The 18510-nt window shown below is 35.4% G+C and overlaps 2 protein-coding genes across 2 annotated transcripts; both read left to right on the plus strand.

Annotated features, from left to right (window-relative positions):
* Positions 1 to 747: 747 nt before the first annotated feature.
* LOC149391917 (uncharacterized) lies at positions 748 to 6436 on the plus strand. The gene is made up of 4 exons (XM_089621247.1): positions 748 to 906; positions 989 to 1199; positions 1378 to 6240; positions 6380 to 6436. The coding sequence occupies exons 1-3, from the start codon at positions 757 to 759 to the stop codon at positions 6231 to 6233; spliced, it is 5217 nt and encodes a 1738-aa protein (XP_089477373.1). The 5' UTR covers positions 748 to 756; the 3' UTR covers positions 6234 to 6240; positions 6380 to 6436.
* Positions 6437 to 14790: 8354 nt separating this feature from the next.
* LOC149391918 (transcription factor MYB36-like) lies at positions 14791 to 16487 on the plus strand. Its single transcript, XM_089619451.1, has 3 exons — positions 14791 to 15044; positions 15282 to 15411; positions 15480 to 16487. The coding sequence occupies exons 1-3, from the start codon at positions 14909 to 14911 to the stop codon at positions 16255 to 16257; spliced, it is 1044 nt and encodes a 347-aa protein (XP_089475577.1). The 5' UTR covers positions 14791 to 14908; the 3' UTR covers positions 16258 to 16487.
* Positions 16488 to 18510: the final 2023 nt, after the last annotated feature.

Here is an 18510-nt window from a genome sequence, read left to right on the forward strand (position 1 = left end):
CTTGATTTCACATTGCAACAATTTTCAAGGTTTTAGAAATGGTAAGCTATTTTCCAATTATCTTTATTATTACCTACTAGTTTCTTAAAATTCTCTACATTTTCAATTTACCACCTATTTTACATTTATGATGCCGTCTCTGATTTCAACAAGTACACAATTAACTCCGCACTAGAGATGAGATTTTGGTTAAGTTAAATAGATTGCCTAAAAATAATTAACCTTTTTTTATGTACTATTTACTATTTTTTTAATAAAAATAAAATACCAAAGATAATTTTAAGAACGATTTTTTTTTCGGTTGCAAACAGATTATCCTTGGTTGATCATTTTTTATCCGTTAAAATTAACCTTCCGTCAACCTTTATTCTTATTGTATTTTTAAACTGCATTTTTTATCCGTTAAATGATCCCTCTTTAATAAGCACACAATCATCATGTAAACGAATAATGTGGTTGGTAGCCATCCGTAATTACTGAAGAATGGAGGACTATGCTTAAGAAAAACAAGAGCTGAAGGATTGCTTTGTAAATTCTGAAGCATTTAAGACAATAGTCAATCAAACGTCTCTTCAGTATATTTCATGCAGAACTCTTACACATCAAGTCACTCGTCACCGCCATTACAGCCTTTCCTCTTTCTTCTTCGCTCTCTCTGCATTTCTTCATTTCCCCCTAAACCTGAGTCTGAGCTCATCGTCGTTGCGCACAAGACAGATGTCGTTTCCCTCTCAGACCATCGCTGAATCAGAAGCTATGCTTCACATTGAACAAATCAGATCACAGAAGTTCTCCATAGGCAAAGAAGAATCAAACCCACTGACCCAGGATCTTCACCAAGCGGTCACTAGTCTATCGGCCGAGCTTTACACTAAAGATGTTCACTTTTTGATGGAACTCATACAGGTTAGGGTTTTTTTTTTTTTTAATCTGAATGTTTTAGACATTAGAGAGTACTTGAGCGTACTGGTTGTTTTGGGTTTCGTAGAATGCAGAAGATAACGAATATGAAGAAAGTGTTAAGCCAACTCTTGAATTTGTGCTAACAAAGAGAGACATTACTGGGATTGGTTCACCCGCTACTCTGTTTATATTCAACAATGAAATTGGTTTTTCCAAGAAGAATATGGACTCGCTTTGCAGTGTTGGTCGCTCCACCAAAAAGGGGAAAAGAAAGCTAGGGTTTATCGGCGAGAAAGGTGACCAAATTCTTGTGCTCGCTCCATTTTTTTTTTTTTTTTTTTTAAGGTTTAGGCTTTTTCTTTTTCTTCTTCTTCTTCTTCTCTTCGTTGACTAAGCGTCTTATACTTGTAAATTTTTTAGCTTAAATTCGGCGTATAGTCCCCTGATTATGTTTAAATATATATATATCTGTAGGTATTGGGTTCAAAAGTGTGTTCCTTGTGAGCGCTAAACCTCACATCTACAGCAATGGATACCAAATCAGATTCTGCGAAGAACCAGACCCGAAATGCGGAATCGGTTACATCGTGCCTGAATGGATCGCAGAAAAGCCTCGGCTAGCTGACATCCACGCCGTGTACGGTCTCGAAAAGACGTTGCCGACCACAGTGTTTGTACTCCCGCTGAAGCCCGAGAAGGTCGAAGCCGTAAAGTCCCAGTTGTCAGCTATGCACCCGGAGATTCTTCTCTTCCTGTCCAAGATCAAACGACTCTCCGTCCGCGTTGAAAATCTCGATTCTCCGGAGAAGAACAGCGTCTCGATCGTCTCAGTGTCGAGCGAGAGCGATCACGCGCGACTGAGCAATCTCGCGGCGGATTCGAAGATAGTTCAGCTCTCGGTTCGGGAGAGAGGCTGTGAAGCGGAAGAGACTTGCAAGTACTTTATGTGGCGACAAGAGTTTCCGGTGACAGCCGAGAGAAGAGTCGGCTCGAGAGCGGACGCGAATCAGTGGGCTGTTTCTCTCGCTTTTCCGTTCGGGAAGAGGCTCACGAGAGGCTCTTCGTCTGTGGGCGTCTTTGCTTTTCTTCCCACGGCGATGGTCACGAATTTCCCCTTTGTGATTCAGGCTGATTTTATTCTCGCCTCTTCTCGGGAGTTCATACTCTTGGACAATCCATGGAACTTGGGGATTCTCGAATGTGTCCCGAAAGCTTTTGTGAATGCTTTTCAGGCCTGTGTAGAAGGCGAGTCGTGGTTTTCTTCAATGGGTCAGATCTTCGAGTTTTTGCCTGCTCGAGAGTCGTCGTATCCTGGGCTGAACGTGGTACGCGAGAGCATAAGAAACCTGTTGCTAGAACGGAGAATAGTCCCTTATGACCTGTTTGACGGTGAAAGGCGTTTAGCTAATCCTCGTAACGTGATTCAGATTCTGCCTCGATTTCGTGCCATCTTGTCTCGTACTGAAGCGAACAGAGATCTCTCGAAAGGTTTGAGCCCGAGGGGCTTGAAAAAAGTCTTGCATTCGTCTTTGGACCTTGGAAAATACAATGGAGTTTTGGAATTTCTTGGCGTGACGGGTGATCTCAATTGGTATGCAAAATGCATGGTGCATTGTAATCTTGTTGCTCAAGCCTCGGCCGAGCTTTACGCAGAGCTACTGTATTTTGTTTCTGAGAATAGGGCAATTTTCAACTCCGAATATTTCCGAAACATACCGTTTCTCAGGTACACCAACAAGGGAGGACATATGGGACTGTGTTCTGTTTCCCAAGTTAAAAAAGGAGAGATTACACTTAAGTACGCTTCAGATCAAGAGCTTCATGTGTGGCTGGGTAAGTGCAATTTGGAATTCGGTTGCCCTAATAATGTATTTTTCTTGGCTGATGATACCCAGAAATCTCTCATGAGCCACGAGAAAAGTGCATCGATTTGCTCTTGGTTATCGAGCTCTACCATGATTTCACCAATCTCCGCAATTAACTACGCTTCCAATCTCTGCTCTGCAGTTCCGGAAAAGGAAATTGATCTGATTATTCGCCTGGCTCGTTTCCTCTATTTTAGCCATGATAAAGATTTCATCAGCAGCAACGAGCTTTATGATCTCTGTGCCAGGATTCCCGTCATTGACCGTTCTGGTCACGTCGTGAAACAAAGAGCTGTAACTCTCGTCCCTGCTTCCAAAAGCAAATGGGCTAAATTATTTGGGCGCGTGAATCCATATACGAAATGGCATTACGTTGATATCGGCGATATTTACTCCAAGGCCGGTTCATTCCTTGGAGAATCTGTGCCCGATAAAGCCGTGCTCGACTTCATTTGCAAGTATAGTAGCGCCAAGGACATACCCGAGATACAACCTCCGAGCGTGGAATTGCAGATAGCTTCGTCTCGGCTCTCAATGGAACAAGTTTTTCTTCTTCTCGACTGGATTCGTTTTCTCCGAACCGGGGGCTCGTACATTCCCGAGAAGTTCAAGGCAAGCATTCAGAACGGAAAGTGGATGAAGACTTCCAAAGGTTACAGCTCTCCGAAGCAGTCCATTCTTCCGGATATTTTCGGGACTGTCGTGTACGACATGGTGAAGCATGTTCTCGAGGATATCTCCGTTATTGATCAGAACTACTACGGTGGCCGAATCAATAATTACCAAGACGAGTTGAGATTTCTTGGGGTGGGATTTGAGTCCGATGACGTACAGAGATTGGTCATGGCTACGTTCACCACTCTTTCCGCTTCTGGAATCAGAAAAGATCAGGCGTTCTCTTTGCTTATGTTCATTGGCTTTTTGAAGCAGAAGAACGAGGTCAACGAGGATTGGCTGCGAGGTATGAAGAAGGGGAAGTGGATGAAGACCCATCACGGCTATTTATCTCCGGAGGAGTGCGTTTTTTTGGATTCTTCGACGGTGGATTCCGATTCATTTTGGAGGATCACCGGTCACTGTGTTGTGGACGAAGCTTTTTACGGGGCGAAACTAGGGGCTTTCTTGCCTGAGTTAGCATTGCTTGGAGTTAAAACAGATCTCCGAAGTTTGTATAAACTAGTCGCGGAAAAGGCTGATTTCGGTCCAAATCATCTTCCTGTGACCTGTGCTTATGGTATTACGGTGTTGAAATGCATTTCATATCTTGGGCCCACAGAAGCTTCCGGACTTATACAGAGGATCAAGGGTAAAAAATGGCTGAAAACGACCTCCGGGTTTAGATCCCCTTCGGAATCTACTATTCCCGACTCGGCATGGGTTTCTCTCACGAGAGCGTTGGAGATTCCTGTTGTCGATGAAGTCTCTTACGGAGATGAAACACGCCTTTTCAGGGAAGCTCTGAGAGCTGTTGGAGTTCATGTGGATGTTGACAGTGTAGTCTCAATGATTGCCAATAAGTTCAAGTCTATGTTGATCCATTCTGAATTGTCCCCTGAGAATGCACTGTTGGTGTTGGGCTGCTTCAGAGAGCTTAGACAAACTCTAGCGCCGGGATATTCCGAATTGCAGTGGCTCTTCACAGAAAAGTGGCTAAAAACCCGTCACGGCTACAAAGCGCCGAACGAGTCAATCCTATTCAGCCTGAAATGGGGGGCAGTATCGTCCTTCGTCGATCTTCCTCTAATCGATGACGCATTTTACGGCATAGCCATTTACAAGCTCAAGGACGAACTGAAAATTTTGGGAGTCTTAACGGATTTCGAAGAAGGTGCCGAGCTTGTCCTCAAAGGCTTCAAAGGACCAATAGATCCGGAACTCGTTGCCGCTAATGGAACGGTTGCATTATTAGATTGCATGAGATCTGCCATGTCCAAGTCATCACTCGAACAGTCTGTGCTCGACAATTTTCTCCACAGCATTGCAAAAAGTAAGTTCCTTAAGACGAGTCACGGGTACTTAGGTCCGGATGAATGTGTTCTTTTTGACAAGGCGTGGAAAAGAATTCTGAGGAGAACCGATGTGCCAAGTATTGAAGAGGAATTTTACAGAGCGGACTTGTCTCTATACGAGGATCAGTTAAGGGCTATTGGAGTGAAGATAGACCCCTTGGAGGTGTGCGCTTTCATTTATAAGATCCTTTATACTCGAAATGATGCGCCGTTGATAAAACGGCTTTACAAGTTTCTGAGTAAGTACGATTGGAAACCGGAGGTGCTCGATGAGCAAAACTCTCAGGTTTGGATATCGGACCAAGGCAGTGACACGGGAAGATGGGTTAGGTCGAAGTTCTGCGTAGTTCATGACACGGATAGTTTGTTCTTATTTCGTCTGCATACTCTCGAAAGTTACTATGCACCAGAGCTGTTACCGTTATTCTCTTCAGCTTTCGATGTGAGGAAATTCCCTTCTCTGGAGAAATATTTGCAGTTGTGGAGCGATTGGGGATTATGCGCAGACCGGGAAGTTTCTCCTTCTGACTGTCTCTCTGTTTGGCAAGGCATTCTGATGAACTTGACTCCGGACACGGAACAAACTCTCGGTCAGAATCTGACTAAAGTCCCGGCGATCTCGTGCGTGGGTGATCGAGTCCGTTTGGTGAACAAGGAAAACGCTTTTATCCCCGATGATCTGCGTTTGAAGAAGTGTTTCTCAAACTCCTCGGTTCCTTTGTTCGTCTGGTTTCCAAAGAACGGAACCACGTCGGCTTCAATGTCGCGGAGGCTACTTGAGATCTACGGCTCGTTGGGAGTGAAAAAGGCTTCCGAATCGGTCGTTTGCACTGTCTCGGCGGACCCGTCGGAGGATCCGGTGCAAAGAGAGGGGCTGATCAAAAAGGGGCTCATCAAAATCGTGTTGGCTTTTCTCTCGGGTCCTCGGCTCGAAATTCCGGAGAAAGAGAGACGAGAGAGCGCTGCGTCACTCCTCGAAGCCTCGGTGTACGAGAGCCGTCGACCCATCAGAGTCACGTATGCGATAGCGCCGACGACGTCGGGCGAGAAAGTCGAAGTCGAAACCGAGAAGATGGTTTTCTGGGACAAAAGCTCGGGGAATATCGTGATCGACGAATCGGGGTACTCCAGCCGTAAAAACAGCATCGAATTCGCGTCGTGTTTCTCCGAGGAAATCGCTGAAGGGTTGGTCCCGAAAGGGAGAGATCTTGCAGCGGAGAGTCTCAGCAGAATCATTCACATCGGGTTCGTGTACGAGTTCGACGAGGAAGCCGTGGAATTTTTGCTTGTCAGAGAGAATCTCGAGCTTCGCTCGGATGACGAGAAGTTTTTGAGCCACGCATTTTCACGTCCAACACAGCCTGGTGTTAAGCGCACGCGTGGCACTACGGAACTAACTCCTTCCACTCCATCGAAATTGTGCAAGAAGAAGCTCAAATCTCTGTCTTACTTCTGACCGGTCGGTATGTTTAGGACAAAAAAATAGTATCAATGAATCAACTTTCAACTATAACTACTACTATTATTAGTTTATCTGTTGTTTCTGGTAATAGATTGTTAAACTTTTGAGTAATTTGATTTTCTTTGTTGCGGTTGCTTCAGGGGTATATTTCCATATTCTTACAAGGAACGTCAAGTGCAAACTGATCCTTTTTTATTAACTGGTATAAGTCGGTAAAAAAAATTAATTTTTTTTGTATTTCATAATTGTGAAACTGTGGAGTAATTTGTTTTTCTATGTGGTGATTGTTTCAGGGGGAAAATATCCAAATTCTTGCAAGACACGTCAAGTGCAAACTGATCTTTTGTTTTGTTTTAACTGGGTATGACCAAATACCGATTAATCAACGGCTAGCTTTCCCTTTGAAGACTTTTGCTTTTTGGGTATAAACTATGAAGTAATTTGAATACATGCTTGTAAATACACATATAAAGCTAGGGCTCTTGTGTATGTCAGTACTCGATATTATAGAAGTAGAACTTCTCTGTTTTTATTATATGCTGCCAAAACTTGCAACTTTTGCTTTTTGCGCATGAAGTGATGTGAATACAAGCTTGTACTGTTGTCGATACACATATAAGCGGTTTATTTTAAATAATAGTAGAACTGCTGTTTTATTATATACACTGCAAAAAGTTGCAGCATATTTCCAGGTTCTGGGGTAAATATACCTCTAAATTATTCTTAAAACGACTCCAGGTAAAGTTGGAGATGAGAGCGCTAATTATGTTTAGATTTGACAAAACAATTGTTGAGTGTTGACTACGCCACTAACTACTTCTGGGTTCTCGCATTGGATAAAATCTAGAGCACAAAACAAATATGGTTTGTAAGTCTTGCGTTAGGGTCGTTTGGTTTAGTTTTCTAAACTCTTTTTCTGTTTTTAAATTCTGTTTTCTTATTCTAATTTTTAAATTTTAAAAACAGATTTAGAATTACGTTTCAGAATATTTTAAATGTTGTTTGGTTATGTTTTCTATTCAATTGTATAGAGATAAAATAAAAAACAACTTTTCATTGTTTTCTGTTTTCTAAACAAATTTCAAAGAAAACAGAAACATGATTATAAATCTATTTTCTGAATTTATAACCAAACAGTTTTTCTAAAACTGTTTTCTAGAATTTAAAATCAGAAAACAGAAAACAGAGATAGAAAACATAACCAAACGGGCCTATTTTCTACTTTTTAGTTTGTATCACAAGTGAGGATATTATTACATCATTCTTTCTCTACTCTCCTTCGGATAATCATTCTTTCATCTTTAGCCCTATGTTTAGCAGCGCTCACTGTGTTTTTTTTTTTTTTTTTTAAATAGCAAAACTGTCACCTCATATCTGAGTGGTAGTACTTCAAATGATATTTCTATTTTATTTTTGTTATAAAATATTAGGTAAGAAATCTGGAGGGATATTGCGTGGAGAAGAAGCTACATATTTGTCTACGAATAATTATAATAATGTTTTAATTTTTGGTGTACTATTAACTATAATGCCTCGAGAGAAGATGGTCCCATATGTAGGTATCTACAATTTGATGATAAAATCTCACAAATAATTAAGCAAATTTATTGTATCAACGTGGTTCTATTATGTATGGTATATATACCCAAGGTTTAAAATTTCGGGAAAGTGCATGAAAATTGCGGTATTTTTGAGAAGTTCGACACGTTTATGACCATATGTGCCTTTTGTTATTTTGTGTCGCGAGTATTGCGTTGAAATTGCGTGGAGATTTCTATGCCGTTGTGTCCATTAATGTCGTTTAACCCATGGTATAAAACACAAAAAATTGTGTCAATTTCGTCACAATTTCTATCACAATATATGAAAAATAGTAACTTGTTAGTGAATTTCATATTTGGGGTAGTTCATGAAATTATGATGTGTTTAGAACTTATTACGTGTGTTTTTTATGTGTGCTTGACTTTGATATTTTTCAACTTATTATGTGTGTTTATTATATGTGTTTGACTTTGAAATTTGAGCTTTTTATGATTGTTTATTATGTGTTTTTGTAATTGAAATTTATTATGTATGTTTAAAACTTTTGATATGTGTATATAACTTATTTATTATGTTTGAAAATATGTAACATTATTTTTGTCGTAATTTATGTGTTTTAGCGCAATTTACGTCGGCCACCGCATTTTCTATGGACGTAATATTTTTATTTATATTTTCACGCAATTTTCATCGGACACCGCAATTTTCGATCACAGCAATTTCTGATTTTCAGGATCACGGACACTTCAAACTTGGCCTTTGCCAAGGGTAGTCATGTGAGCATTGTATATATGTACATGTAAATGAGCGATAGAGAAATAAATAGTAATGTCTCCGCAGATAAACAGAAAAATGCAAGTAGATACAAAAATCATAAAGAGAGACAAACAAACTGATGAACCAAAGTCAGATGTAATTGGTTCACGTTGAAATTCAATTTAATCCAAACAAGTCAATAAGTGGACTGGTCTTCTTCTTCTTATTGTTATTGCTAGCTAGGTCACTCTTCAGGGTTTCAATAAATGCGATGGAGAACTAAAGACTAATTAACCAATTCTAATGGAATGATAAATTTTTGACCGTGGTACTTCACATGTGATATTAATATGTATATCTGTCATGCACTAATAAAAACACACACTAAAATGTCAAGATAATGACGCCAAGACGATGTGACCGTTTCACTAATATAGGCAAAATACGTTGCACGTCTAAGAAAGGAACGGTCCAATGAAGTGTCATTTTTTTTTTCTTATTTGTATTTACATTGCCAAATATGCTTTGGTTTGCTTGTTAAATCTGTTCATCCTCCACGAAATTATGTAATTCATGGCCTTTGCCTTTGTTTTTTTCATTGAAACTTTTCGAAGTGAGGCAACTTTAAGGTGTAGAACTGATTTTCCTTGATGAAGGAAATATTGCTTTGAAAATTTCCAAATTAAGTTAACTGAAGATAATATGTAAATTCCTTATTGTCTGGTCTTGGCAAATATATTGTGTTCATGACATTGTGTAGCCACTTATTCAAAGTTTTATGGTTAGCTCGGTCACACATTTTTTCTCACGCCAATGGGACTAAAACTATCTTTATTGATTCGTGTAAGATTTTTTCTCGATACACGCCAATATAGCTCAAACTCATTTCTTTGTTCTCGTTCTTCATCATCTATGTGTTTTATCACTTGATTGGGTAACCAAATTTATGTGTCACTTATTAGTTTACTATCTGCATTATCTACTTACTTTGTTGATTTTGCATATTGCTCAACTTATTGTTTTGCAGATTAGTTAAACAATCATCCCAATACACGTTTAGTTTTTCATGTTATAATTTCACGTTTAGTAATTGTCTAGATCACAATATATTACACAGGAAGCTACCAGCTTCCCTCAATTTTTTATTATTATATTTTTTACATGCATTTAATATTTTTAGTATGAAATGTGGACTATTATATAAACTAAAAATTATATAAAAGCCCCCCTCAAAAGAATACTTTAAGCCCCCTAATTAGAAGGAAAAGAATGTGTCTTTAGTTCAAATGTCATTTAATCAAATTTGACTTGAAGTGTTTTGATCAACAAAGCAAAAGCGGATATTATCCAACGAATTTAAATCAACAATAGATAATGAAATCTGTTTTAATTTTACCATCCTGACATTTGTGTCTTGTTTAAAGGGTAGAATTGTAACTTTTCATGAAACTCCGATGATGAAATTAAATTAGCTTGGTAAGACATATTAATTGTCCTCCAAGTTAAGACATTTAAACTTGTTTTTATAATATATATTTTTTTTAATATTTTGTACTATTTGGTAAATAAGTTATCTGCTTTTGAAAATATCAATTTTTTCTTATAACAAAATATAAATTCTCTTTTTTTAAAAGTAAAGTAATGCTAAATAGAACAATATCAATAAAAAGTTCGGCTCAAATAAAGTTAGAACTTCGATAAGGTCAATGTCACCACCTCACTATAAAATGGTCACAATAAATGTATTCTCAGCCTTTAATGAAAAAGTCTCAAGACGCAACTTTTGTATTCCAAAAGATCTCGGATATAACAATTCGTCTATTCTTCCTCAATCAGATTTAATATATATAGTTTATAATCGTGATATATAGATCATATAAGTTTGTTGATCTTAAATTGACTTGATCTCTAGAACATGTCCTATTAAAACACGATATTTCTCGACTCTTCTTAGTTCCTATCCTTAAAAGATACATAACAAGTTATGAGAGTTAAATTCACAAGAACAATATTAATCCTCAAGTCATTAGGACGAAAAGGATCTTTGGATGCGATTTTTGTTGCGTCCAATATCCCGTAGCTAAAAGTTTTGGATGCGACATTTTAGATGCGATAAGTCGCATCTAAACCAATACCGGATGACGAGAATTGATGGATTTGAATGCGACAAGTCGCATCGAATTAATAATAGAACACCTATTTTAGACACCTGACCCATACATACAGCCTTGACCCCATTGAAACGAGTCGCGTTTAGTGCAGTGAAGTCGCCTTGGCCCAGAATTACGGGGACGTCGAAGGCGACGGGGTCGTTGAAGGCATTGGTTAAAAAAAACCCTATAAATCAAGGTAAATGAGAGAGAGAGAGAGTAAAATGAACCGACAAAAACTGAAGAAGAGGATATCAAAACACAAATACAAAATCAATAAATAATCCAAACAATTTCAATTAAAAGTCAAAACAATTTCAAAATAGCAAAGTCTTTAAATTTAGTTAGTCGGAAAGAAAATTCCAAACAAAATTGTAAACTATAACCCCAACCTCATAGAACCGAGAGAGCGACGGCCAAGAAATGCGTCAAAACTGGAGAGCACCGCGACACGACACGGAGGAGACTCGAGCAAGGAGAGGTCATCATTGAGAGCGCGGTGGATGAGCGTTCTTCGTGAACGTTGTCAAGCGAAGAAGGGACTGTGTCACGAGGAATAAGAAGAATAGTATAAGAAAGAAAGAGAAAGGAATCGCAAAGAGGGCTGCACCGGGTGTTGCAAAAGTTTATGGCAATCGAGAATGAGAGGGGGGGAGATAGAGTGAAGAGAAAATGAGAGGTAGAGGGAGAATAAGAATGTAGAATAAAATATAAAAGAAGAAATTAAAACGATGTAAATGCCGTTGAAAATGTATGGACTAATTTCTTTTTCTTTTTAAAACGAAAATGGACGAAATAAAAAAGGGGGAAATAAAAGAGGGGAAAAAGTCTGGCTAAAAATTTCAATTTTTAGTTAAACTTTTTGATGCAACATGTCACATCTAAAGGTAAAAAAAATCAACTTTAAAATAACCGTTTTTTCAGGTAGCTCGGTGATTTTTTTAGATGAAACATGTCATATCCAAATGAATTTTAGATGTGACACGTCGCATCCAAAAGTTGTCCGCATCCAAAAGTCTTTTTTGTCTTACCGAGTACTTCTCGTCTCTTTTATCATATACGGTCATCTGAGTTTAAAATTTGGCTCTGCCATTAGTTGGTTTAATATGCATAAAAAAACATAAATTGTGTTTTAAAGGGCATCATTCCTAAATAGTTGGAGTTTTATATATTTTCAGAAAATAGTTTTTCTTTTCAAATATGTAAACATATTCTTCCTTATAAATTAAACTCAATAAACAATCTTTTTTTTAAATTATGTAAATATCAAGAAAAAGTTATTTTTTATCACTTGACAAAATAATTTTCGATAAAAATTTAAACACGTTATTCTTATGATTAATTTAAAAAAAAAATACTAGTATACGCAATTTGTAATAATAATAATAATAATAATAATAATAATAATACTTCCAGGTGTCCCTATTTAAGACGTCATTGGCAGCAAAATTTAGGCATATTTAATAACGTTTTTTTGTTTTGAAGTTGAATATAAACATAGTCACATGACATCAAATCATTGTATTAGATTTATTTAGTGGCACTTAAACTTTGAACGTCATAAATAGTTTTTTAGGCTCCGCTTTTGAAAGTAACGTGACACTCTCTCATTCGTTATTTGTTATAAAAAAATAAGTCCAAAAATAAAACATATACATTTAATGACGTTTTTTTTTGTAAACGCCATTAGAAAGGCAAAATGAAATCCCATTTTTCTAGTAGTGCAAGCAATATGAAAAATCAATCACATTTAGTTTATTTGAGAGCGTGAACATCTCGCCGTATAGGAGTTATTAGATTCGGAACAAGGAGCAAGTACTTGAATAGTATAGTTGTTAGTAATTACTCATATAGTACTGAAATTGAAACCACTATAGATTTGTCCTTTTTTATTATTTCTGGATCATATCTTAGAGAATTATTATTTAAACTTTATTTAAATCTTAATGAAATAAGAAAAATATTCCAGTTTTTTTTCATACTTAAAATAAAATCCTTGATGTAAATTAATTATTTATTTGTGGCCTTGCTACCTCAAATTTTTAATTAAACTTTAATTAAGAAATAAGCAATTTAAGAAATATATAGAATAATAAAGACATTAACAGAGAGAGAGAGGTACATGTGCTTCTTCTTTTGTTGGTCATTTGGTGACCAACCAAAAGGTAAGTCCCACTAACTTTCTGATGACATGGTTTTACTTTTATAAGCTATTTCCAATCTTTCTTCTACATCTCTTCTTGTCTATCTGAGCATCCCGTGCTATGGATTAAGATGGAATTTGACATATTGTACCTTTCTTTTTCAACGACTATACGATGAAAAGTTTGGTTTGCTTGATTTTATGATGAGTAATTTGGTTACTGTCTGTGTCTCGGCAACCAAATTCTTATAATAATTACGGTAAGACTCTTGCGGCTTGGAATTGTAAGCAGTGATATATTATTTTATTATCTATAAACAGGACGAAGCTAGGAATTTAGGTTAAGAGGGTTAATGTGCAAAAAATTAGTCAGGAGAGGCTAATTTATAAATTTTTAAAGTAAAAAATTTATTATTTTACAAAAAAATAGTCAAAAAGTGCAAATATTTTTTGAAGAGGGGCTAAAGCCTGGGAGTAGCTTCGTCCTTGTCTATTAACATAACAAAATGATATTTTATGATTTTTGATTACCGAACCACTTAAAATATACCAAGGCCTAAAGAGATCCAGGCTCGTTCCTTTTCTTTACAAATATATCAATTTGACTCTAACTTACTCTTGACCACCACTACTAGTAGCTTTTTTAGCGCGCATTGACAACATTATAGGTCTGCCATAAATGATTTTAAATTTTTAATACAGAGATAAACTTATATAACAAAATAATGTATAATGCGTTGTGAATTTTTTTTTAAATTTAATCATTAATATTTTAAGAAAAATATTTTATAGTCCTTATATATGTTTAACTTTGCATAATTTTTTTATTATAAACTGAGTTACACTTCTTGAAGTGTTTACAGTTATTATATTATCAACAACGATCAATAGATATATTATAAACCTAGAGTGAAGAAAAAATTGTAATTTTATAATGTTTGAGATTGTCATATATCCTGATTAACAAAATTAGTAAAAATATATTAATTTTAAGTTTACAAAAATGCGACTCTTTATCGTATTCGTAACAAATTAATAATTTTCTAAACACTTATGCTTAAAGGGCAGCTTCAGAAAGAAGGCAAAAAATTAAGTTAATATCTTAAGTTTCGTATTGTAGTATACCTGAGAAGAATATAAGAGGTAGATAAAACTTCTCAGCTATTGTATCGTCTTAATAATAGTTAATTAAACGACAATGTTTCTCGTCTTTAATTACATATAATTTTTTTGTAATCAATAATAAATTTATTTATATAATTTTATTTTTATATTCTAGACGAATCTTAATCCTATTTCTTATTTTTACGTCGTCCTTTCAATTAAATTGTACAAAGTCCTCACCTTTTAAACATATTTTTACTTTGAAACAATATATATATATATATATATATGAGACACTGTATATATTAACAAAAACGACGATCTCGTGGCATAATATTTAATTAAAGATATATATGACACACAAAAATGGGACTTGACAATCGATCAAGATGCATTGTACATATATAACATAAGATAATTTCTACCCGACTACGTGTTTATTGGTCTGTTTTACTTATTTTCCACAAAGTACAATAACAACTATAATGTACATATAATCATCAAAAAGGTACACTTCCAGGTTATTATATAAACTTGAATAATTATGACGTATACAATGTTGTAATAATTAATGTGTTCCACCAGATACCATGGACATTAGTACACTTAGGGATATCAATTGATAAAATCAGCAGCGATGAACATAATTATATAACTATACTCTTGACTGAAAGAGACAAGAAGAAAATCCTTTGGTCTCTATTCTGGCACAACTCATACTTTATTTCAACCTCTCTTTATATATATATATATAATATATATATCAATTCTATACATATATAAAGTCACCATCCCTACCACAACATTTAAAAACTCTATATATGGCTACTTTACTGGAAACTAATTTAATAATATAGTAATCTATTTCTCTCTCTCATAATTAACCCTGGTTTGAATAACGTTTAAAGAGATTAACCAGATAACCATCATAGCAAAAACCAATTATTTTGAGAGAGAGAGAGAGAGAGAGAGCCATGGGAAGAGCACCTTGTTGTGACAAAGCCAACGTGAAGAGAGGACCGTGGTCACCTGAAGAAGACACCAAGCTCAAATCTTACATCGAACAACACGGTACCGGCGGTAATTGGATTGCTTTACCTCAAAAGATTGGTAAGAAAAAGAAAAAGAAAAAGAAAAATCAATAACATATGTCCATACATATATACATATAAACTTCTCGCTTACGAGTTAATATTGTTTTAGTAGAGTATCAAACAATCAAACAAATTATGTGAATCGATCTTAAGTATCACACAAAGCTCCACTAGAACAAAAAAAATGCTATAAAGTATTTCATGATCTAATTAGGGCATGTGGTCTCATTTGTTCTTTTGTTCTTGAATTTAGGGCTTAAAAGGTGTGGCAAAAGCTGTAGACTTAGATGGTTAAACTATCTCCGGCCAAACATAAAGCACGGCGGGTTCTCCGACGAAGAGGACAATATCATCTGTAGCCTCTACATAAGCATCGGAAGCAGGTAATAATATAATTGTAAATATGCCCTAATTTATTATACATTAATATTGTGTATATATGTATATATAGGTGGTCTATAATCGCAGCACAATTGCCAGGAAGAACGGACAACGACATAAAGAACTACTGGAACACAAGGCTGAAGAAGAAGCTTCTCGGAAGTAATAATAATAACAAGCAGCGAAATAAGTACAGCCAATCACAGACGACGGCTAAGATCAGAGGGCCTGGATCCAGTGCGGTCGGTTCCATGGACCCGATCATAAACCACAACAACAGTCAAAGCCCTTATTGGCCGGAGCTTCCCACGTCAGCACTGACTACTACTCCGACGCCTAATTCAACTCACGAATCCATCAGGAAGTTGCTCATCAGACTAGGACACACCAACGACTACAATGCGAACGATCTCACTCGATCACTACCCCCACTCGATCACATTTACAACCGCCACGCGCTCGTACACTCCGGTACAGCGCCGGATTTTAGATCACTGGTGCAGTACAATAATAATAATGGGTCCCAGTCCCAGGTTTTGGCGGGACAGACAAAGAGTGAGCTTATCGATCACCATGAAATGATTAGCAGCGCGGCTATTTACGATATTAACCCTGCTGCTCAAGTCGTGGTGGATGGGTTGGAGTTTTTTTACGGCACTGCTTACAATGGTGATCATATCATTGGAGATCATCAGATGAGTAGTTCTTTGGTTAATTATGACACTACTGATCATAAATATGTTCCTGAAAATTGCTATCCAGGTTCGGAGAGAGAGATCTTGTCTTTACAACCACAGGAGTGTGTTTTCAGCGAATCGTGTTTCTCTAAGGCGTTGAGCAATGTATGATATATTCTGGTGTTAGGGATGAATATTGGAGAGGTAATTAAATATAAGGTTTCGTGAGAATGATTTAGGACTCGTGTGAAAGAGAAACCCTAATTATTATATGTAATAATATCCTGTTTCATTATGATCGATTTTATATACATGTTATTCTTTTTCTCTATTTTCTTTCGGGTTTTTATTTTTTTTTCCTAATATTAATATTTTCAATATGATTCTATGCCACTATCTGATATAGCTTTTATATACATTTTTTTTTTGGCTCAGAATTTTATATACATATAATGAAAACAGTAGTAGTTATATACATATAATGAGTAGTTATATATATATATATATATATATATATGTAAGCCTTAGTTTCGGGTGTTCCAATTCCACTTTTCAGATTTAGAGATTTTATTGAGAAAAATTAGAAAAAAGATGAATATGGGTATAGTTATATTCCATATAATGATATCCATGCTGATATGTACTGTTTGTAAACAGCTTCTGATTTCTGCTGGAAATTCTAGTACTCAAATAAATGTTTTCAATTATTCTTTTCTTACTTCTTAGAGATTTCTTTCTAAAAATATATATTATATATATAGACATGGATGTTTCAATTATTATTAACATACAACACGGAAAAGAAAACAAATTACGAAATTGCAGCGTCTCGTGGGTAATTAATAGCCAAAGCTAATTAAAGCAATCCATCTTTCTTGCTAAGAAGTACTAATCCAAAAACACATATATTTTCTATTTAAAAAAAAAAACACGTATATTTTGACTCGCATGCATATATACATAATTGAAGACTACTTCGTAGCCCCACTATATACGGCTCTACAGCGCTATCAATTACACAACATATACCAATATTATGCAATATATATTTAAGAAGGAATTATAGATATAATAAATATGACCTAATAATCATTGAGCATTTGCGTTCACACTACACTACTCATCTACATATATAATTACATAAAAATAGATAGTAGTAATAAATGAATAAGTTCAAATGGATTAACGCACTACAATTTTGACCAGCACAGTAAATTGAAAAAAATCCACATCTACGTCGACATTTCTGCGAAAACTTCCAATAGTTTGATACAATATAGGCTTTTTTTTTTCTCCCACACAAAAATAGCTGAAGTATGATGACGTAGGTGTTTTTTTTTCTATCAACTTATCATCAACTACTGACTCCTTTATTTCTCACATAATAGTTTGATTATAAGTTGTTCAAAAAAAAAAATCTCCAAAACCTTATCGTTTAATACTAATAATCATATTTCGAATGCAATTTAAACTTCAACCTATCTAAATATATTTCACACAAAAAAAACTTATCTAATAATCACTGGTAGTTTAAAAACTTTTTTTTTAAGGAAGATTATTAGCTAATGATACAAGAGTAAATATATATAAATATAAAGCTGGACAAATATAAAAATATTATATTATCACACAAACACACTCCATAATTAAATAAATATGAACATTAATGTGCTCGGCTGAATTCGATCATGCGTCTTATCCGTAGGAGGAGAAGTGATATTACCATTTGCCTCAAACAAACTTGGATAATAATCACCAGTAGTTATTCCAAATGGTTTGTGTATTGTAATTAATTAGCTTCTTGTTATTTTATGTGGAACAGCTGTAAATTTCTACATTATAGTTGAGTCAAGTGTTTTTTTTTTCTTCATGAAAACGATGTATCTATGATCACATGGTGTAGAAAGTGTATGTATTATTTATTTGATATTCTGAAGAAGAAAAAAAAGTTGATAGAAATAGAATAGAAGAGTGAATGTATAGTAGGGGTATAGTGTGGATATATATATATAAATATACTGAAAACTTCGTTTTATAAACTTGCCCTAAACTTTTTTCATCAGTTAGATCTTACCGATTCATAGTCTCTCACCAAACCAAAACAGTAAACTTAAATTAGCAGTTTTTATTTTTTTTTCAACATAACTTCATACTATTGGTAGACGTAAACTTAAATTAGTTTTTTTTTTTTTTTTTTTTTTTCTTTTTTGTGAGAGCTTTTAATTTGGCCCAAACTTTTTAAATAGTAATTTAAAGTTCCCATTTTAATTAAATATCCTCGCTGCATAGCAATCTATTTGTAATTATAATTTAATTGTTTTGTAACGTTTTTATTGCAACTTACATGACGAATACGTATATGTTTTATAGTTTGATAAGTAAGAAGTTATATATATATATATATATATATATATATATATATAT

Source organism: Urtica dioica, chromosome 7 (assembly GCF_054948205.1).
Source record: "Urtica dioica subsp. dioica isolate 48M chromosome 7, U.dioica_male_clone48M_v1_H2, whole genome shotgun sequence".
NCBI lineage: Eukaryota > Viridiplantae > Streptophyta > Magnoliopsida > Rosales > Urticaceae > Urtica > Urtica dioica.

Coding starts and splice junctions, on each gene's coding strand:
- LOC149391917 (XM_089621247.1), top strand. CDS start 757: ATGCTTCACATTGAACAAATCAGATCACAGAAGTTCTCCATAGGCAAA. Junction 907..988: donor TTTTGATGGAACTCATACAG/GTTAGGGTTTTT, acceptor TGGGTTTCGTAG/AATGCAGAAGATAACGAATA. Junction 1,200..1,377: donor AGGGTTTATCGGCGAGAAAG/GTGACCAAATTC, acceptor ATATATCTGTAG/GTATTGGGTTCAAAAGTGTG.
- LOC149391918 (XM_089619451.1), top strand. CDS start 14,909: ATGGGAAGAGCACCTTGTTGTGACAAAGCCAACGTGAAGAGAGGACCG. Junction 15,045..15,281: donor TGCTTTACCTCAAAAGATTG/GTAAGAAAAAGA, acceptor TCTTGAATTTAG/GGCTTAAAAGGTGTGGCAAA. Junction 15,412..15,479: donor TACATAAGCATCGGAAGCAG/GTAATAATATAA, acceptor ATGTATATATAG/GTGGTCTATAATCGCAGCAC.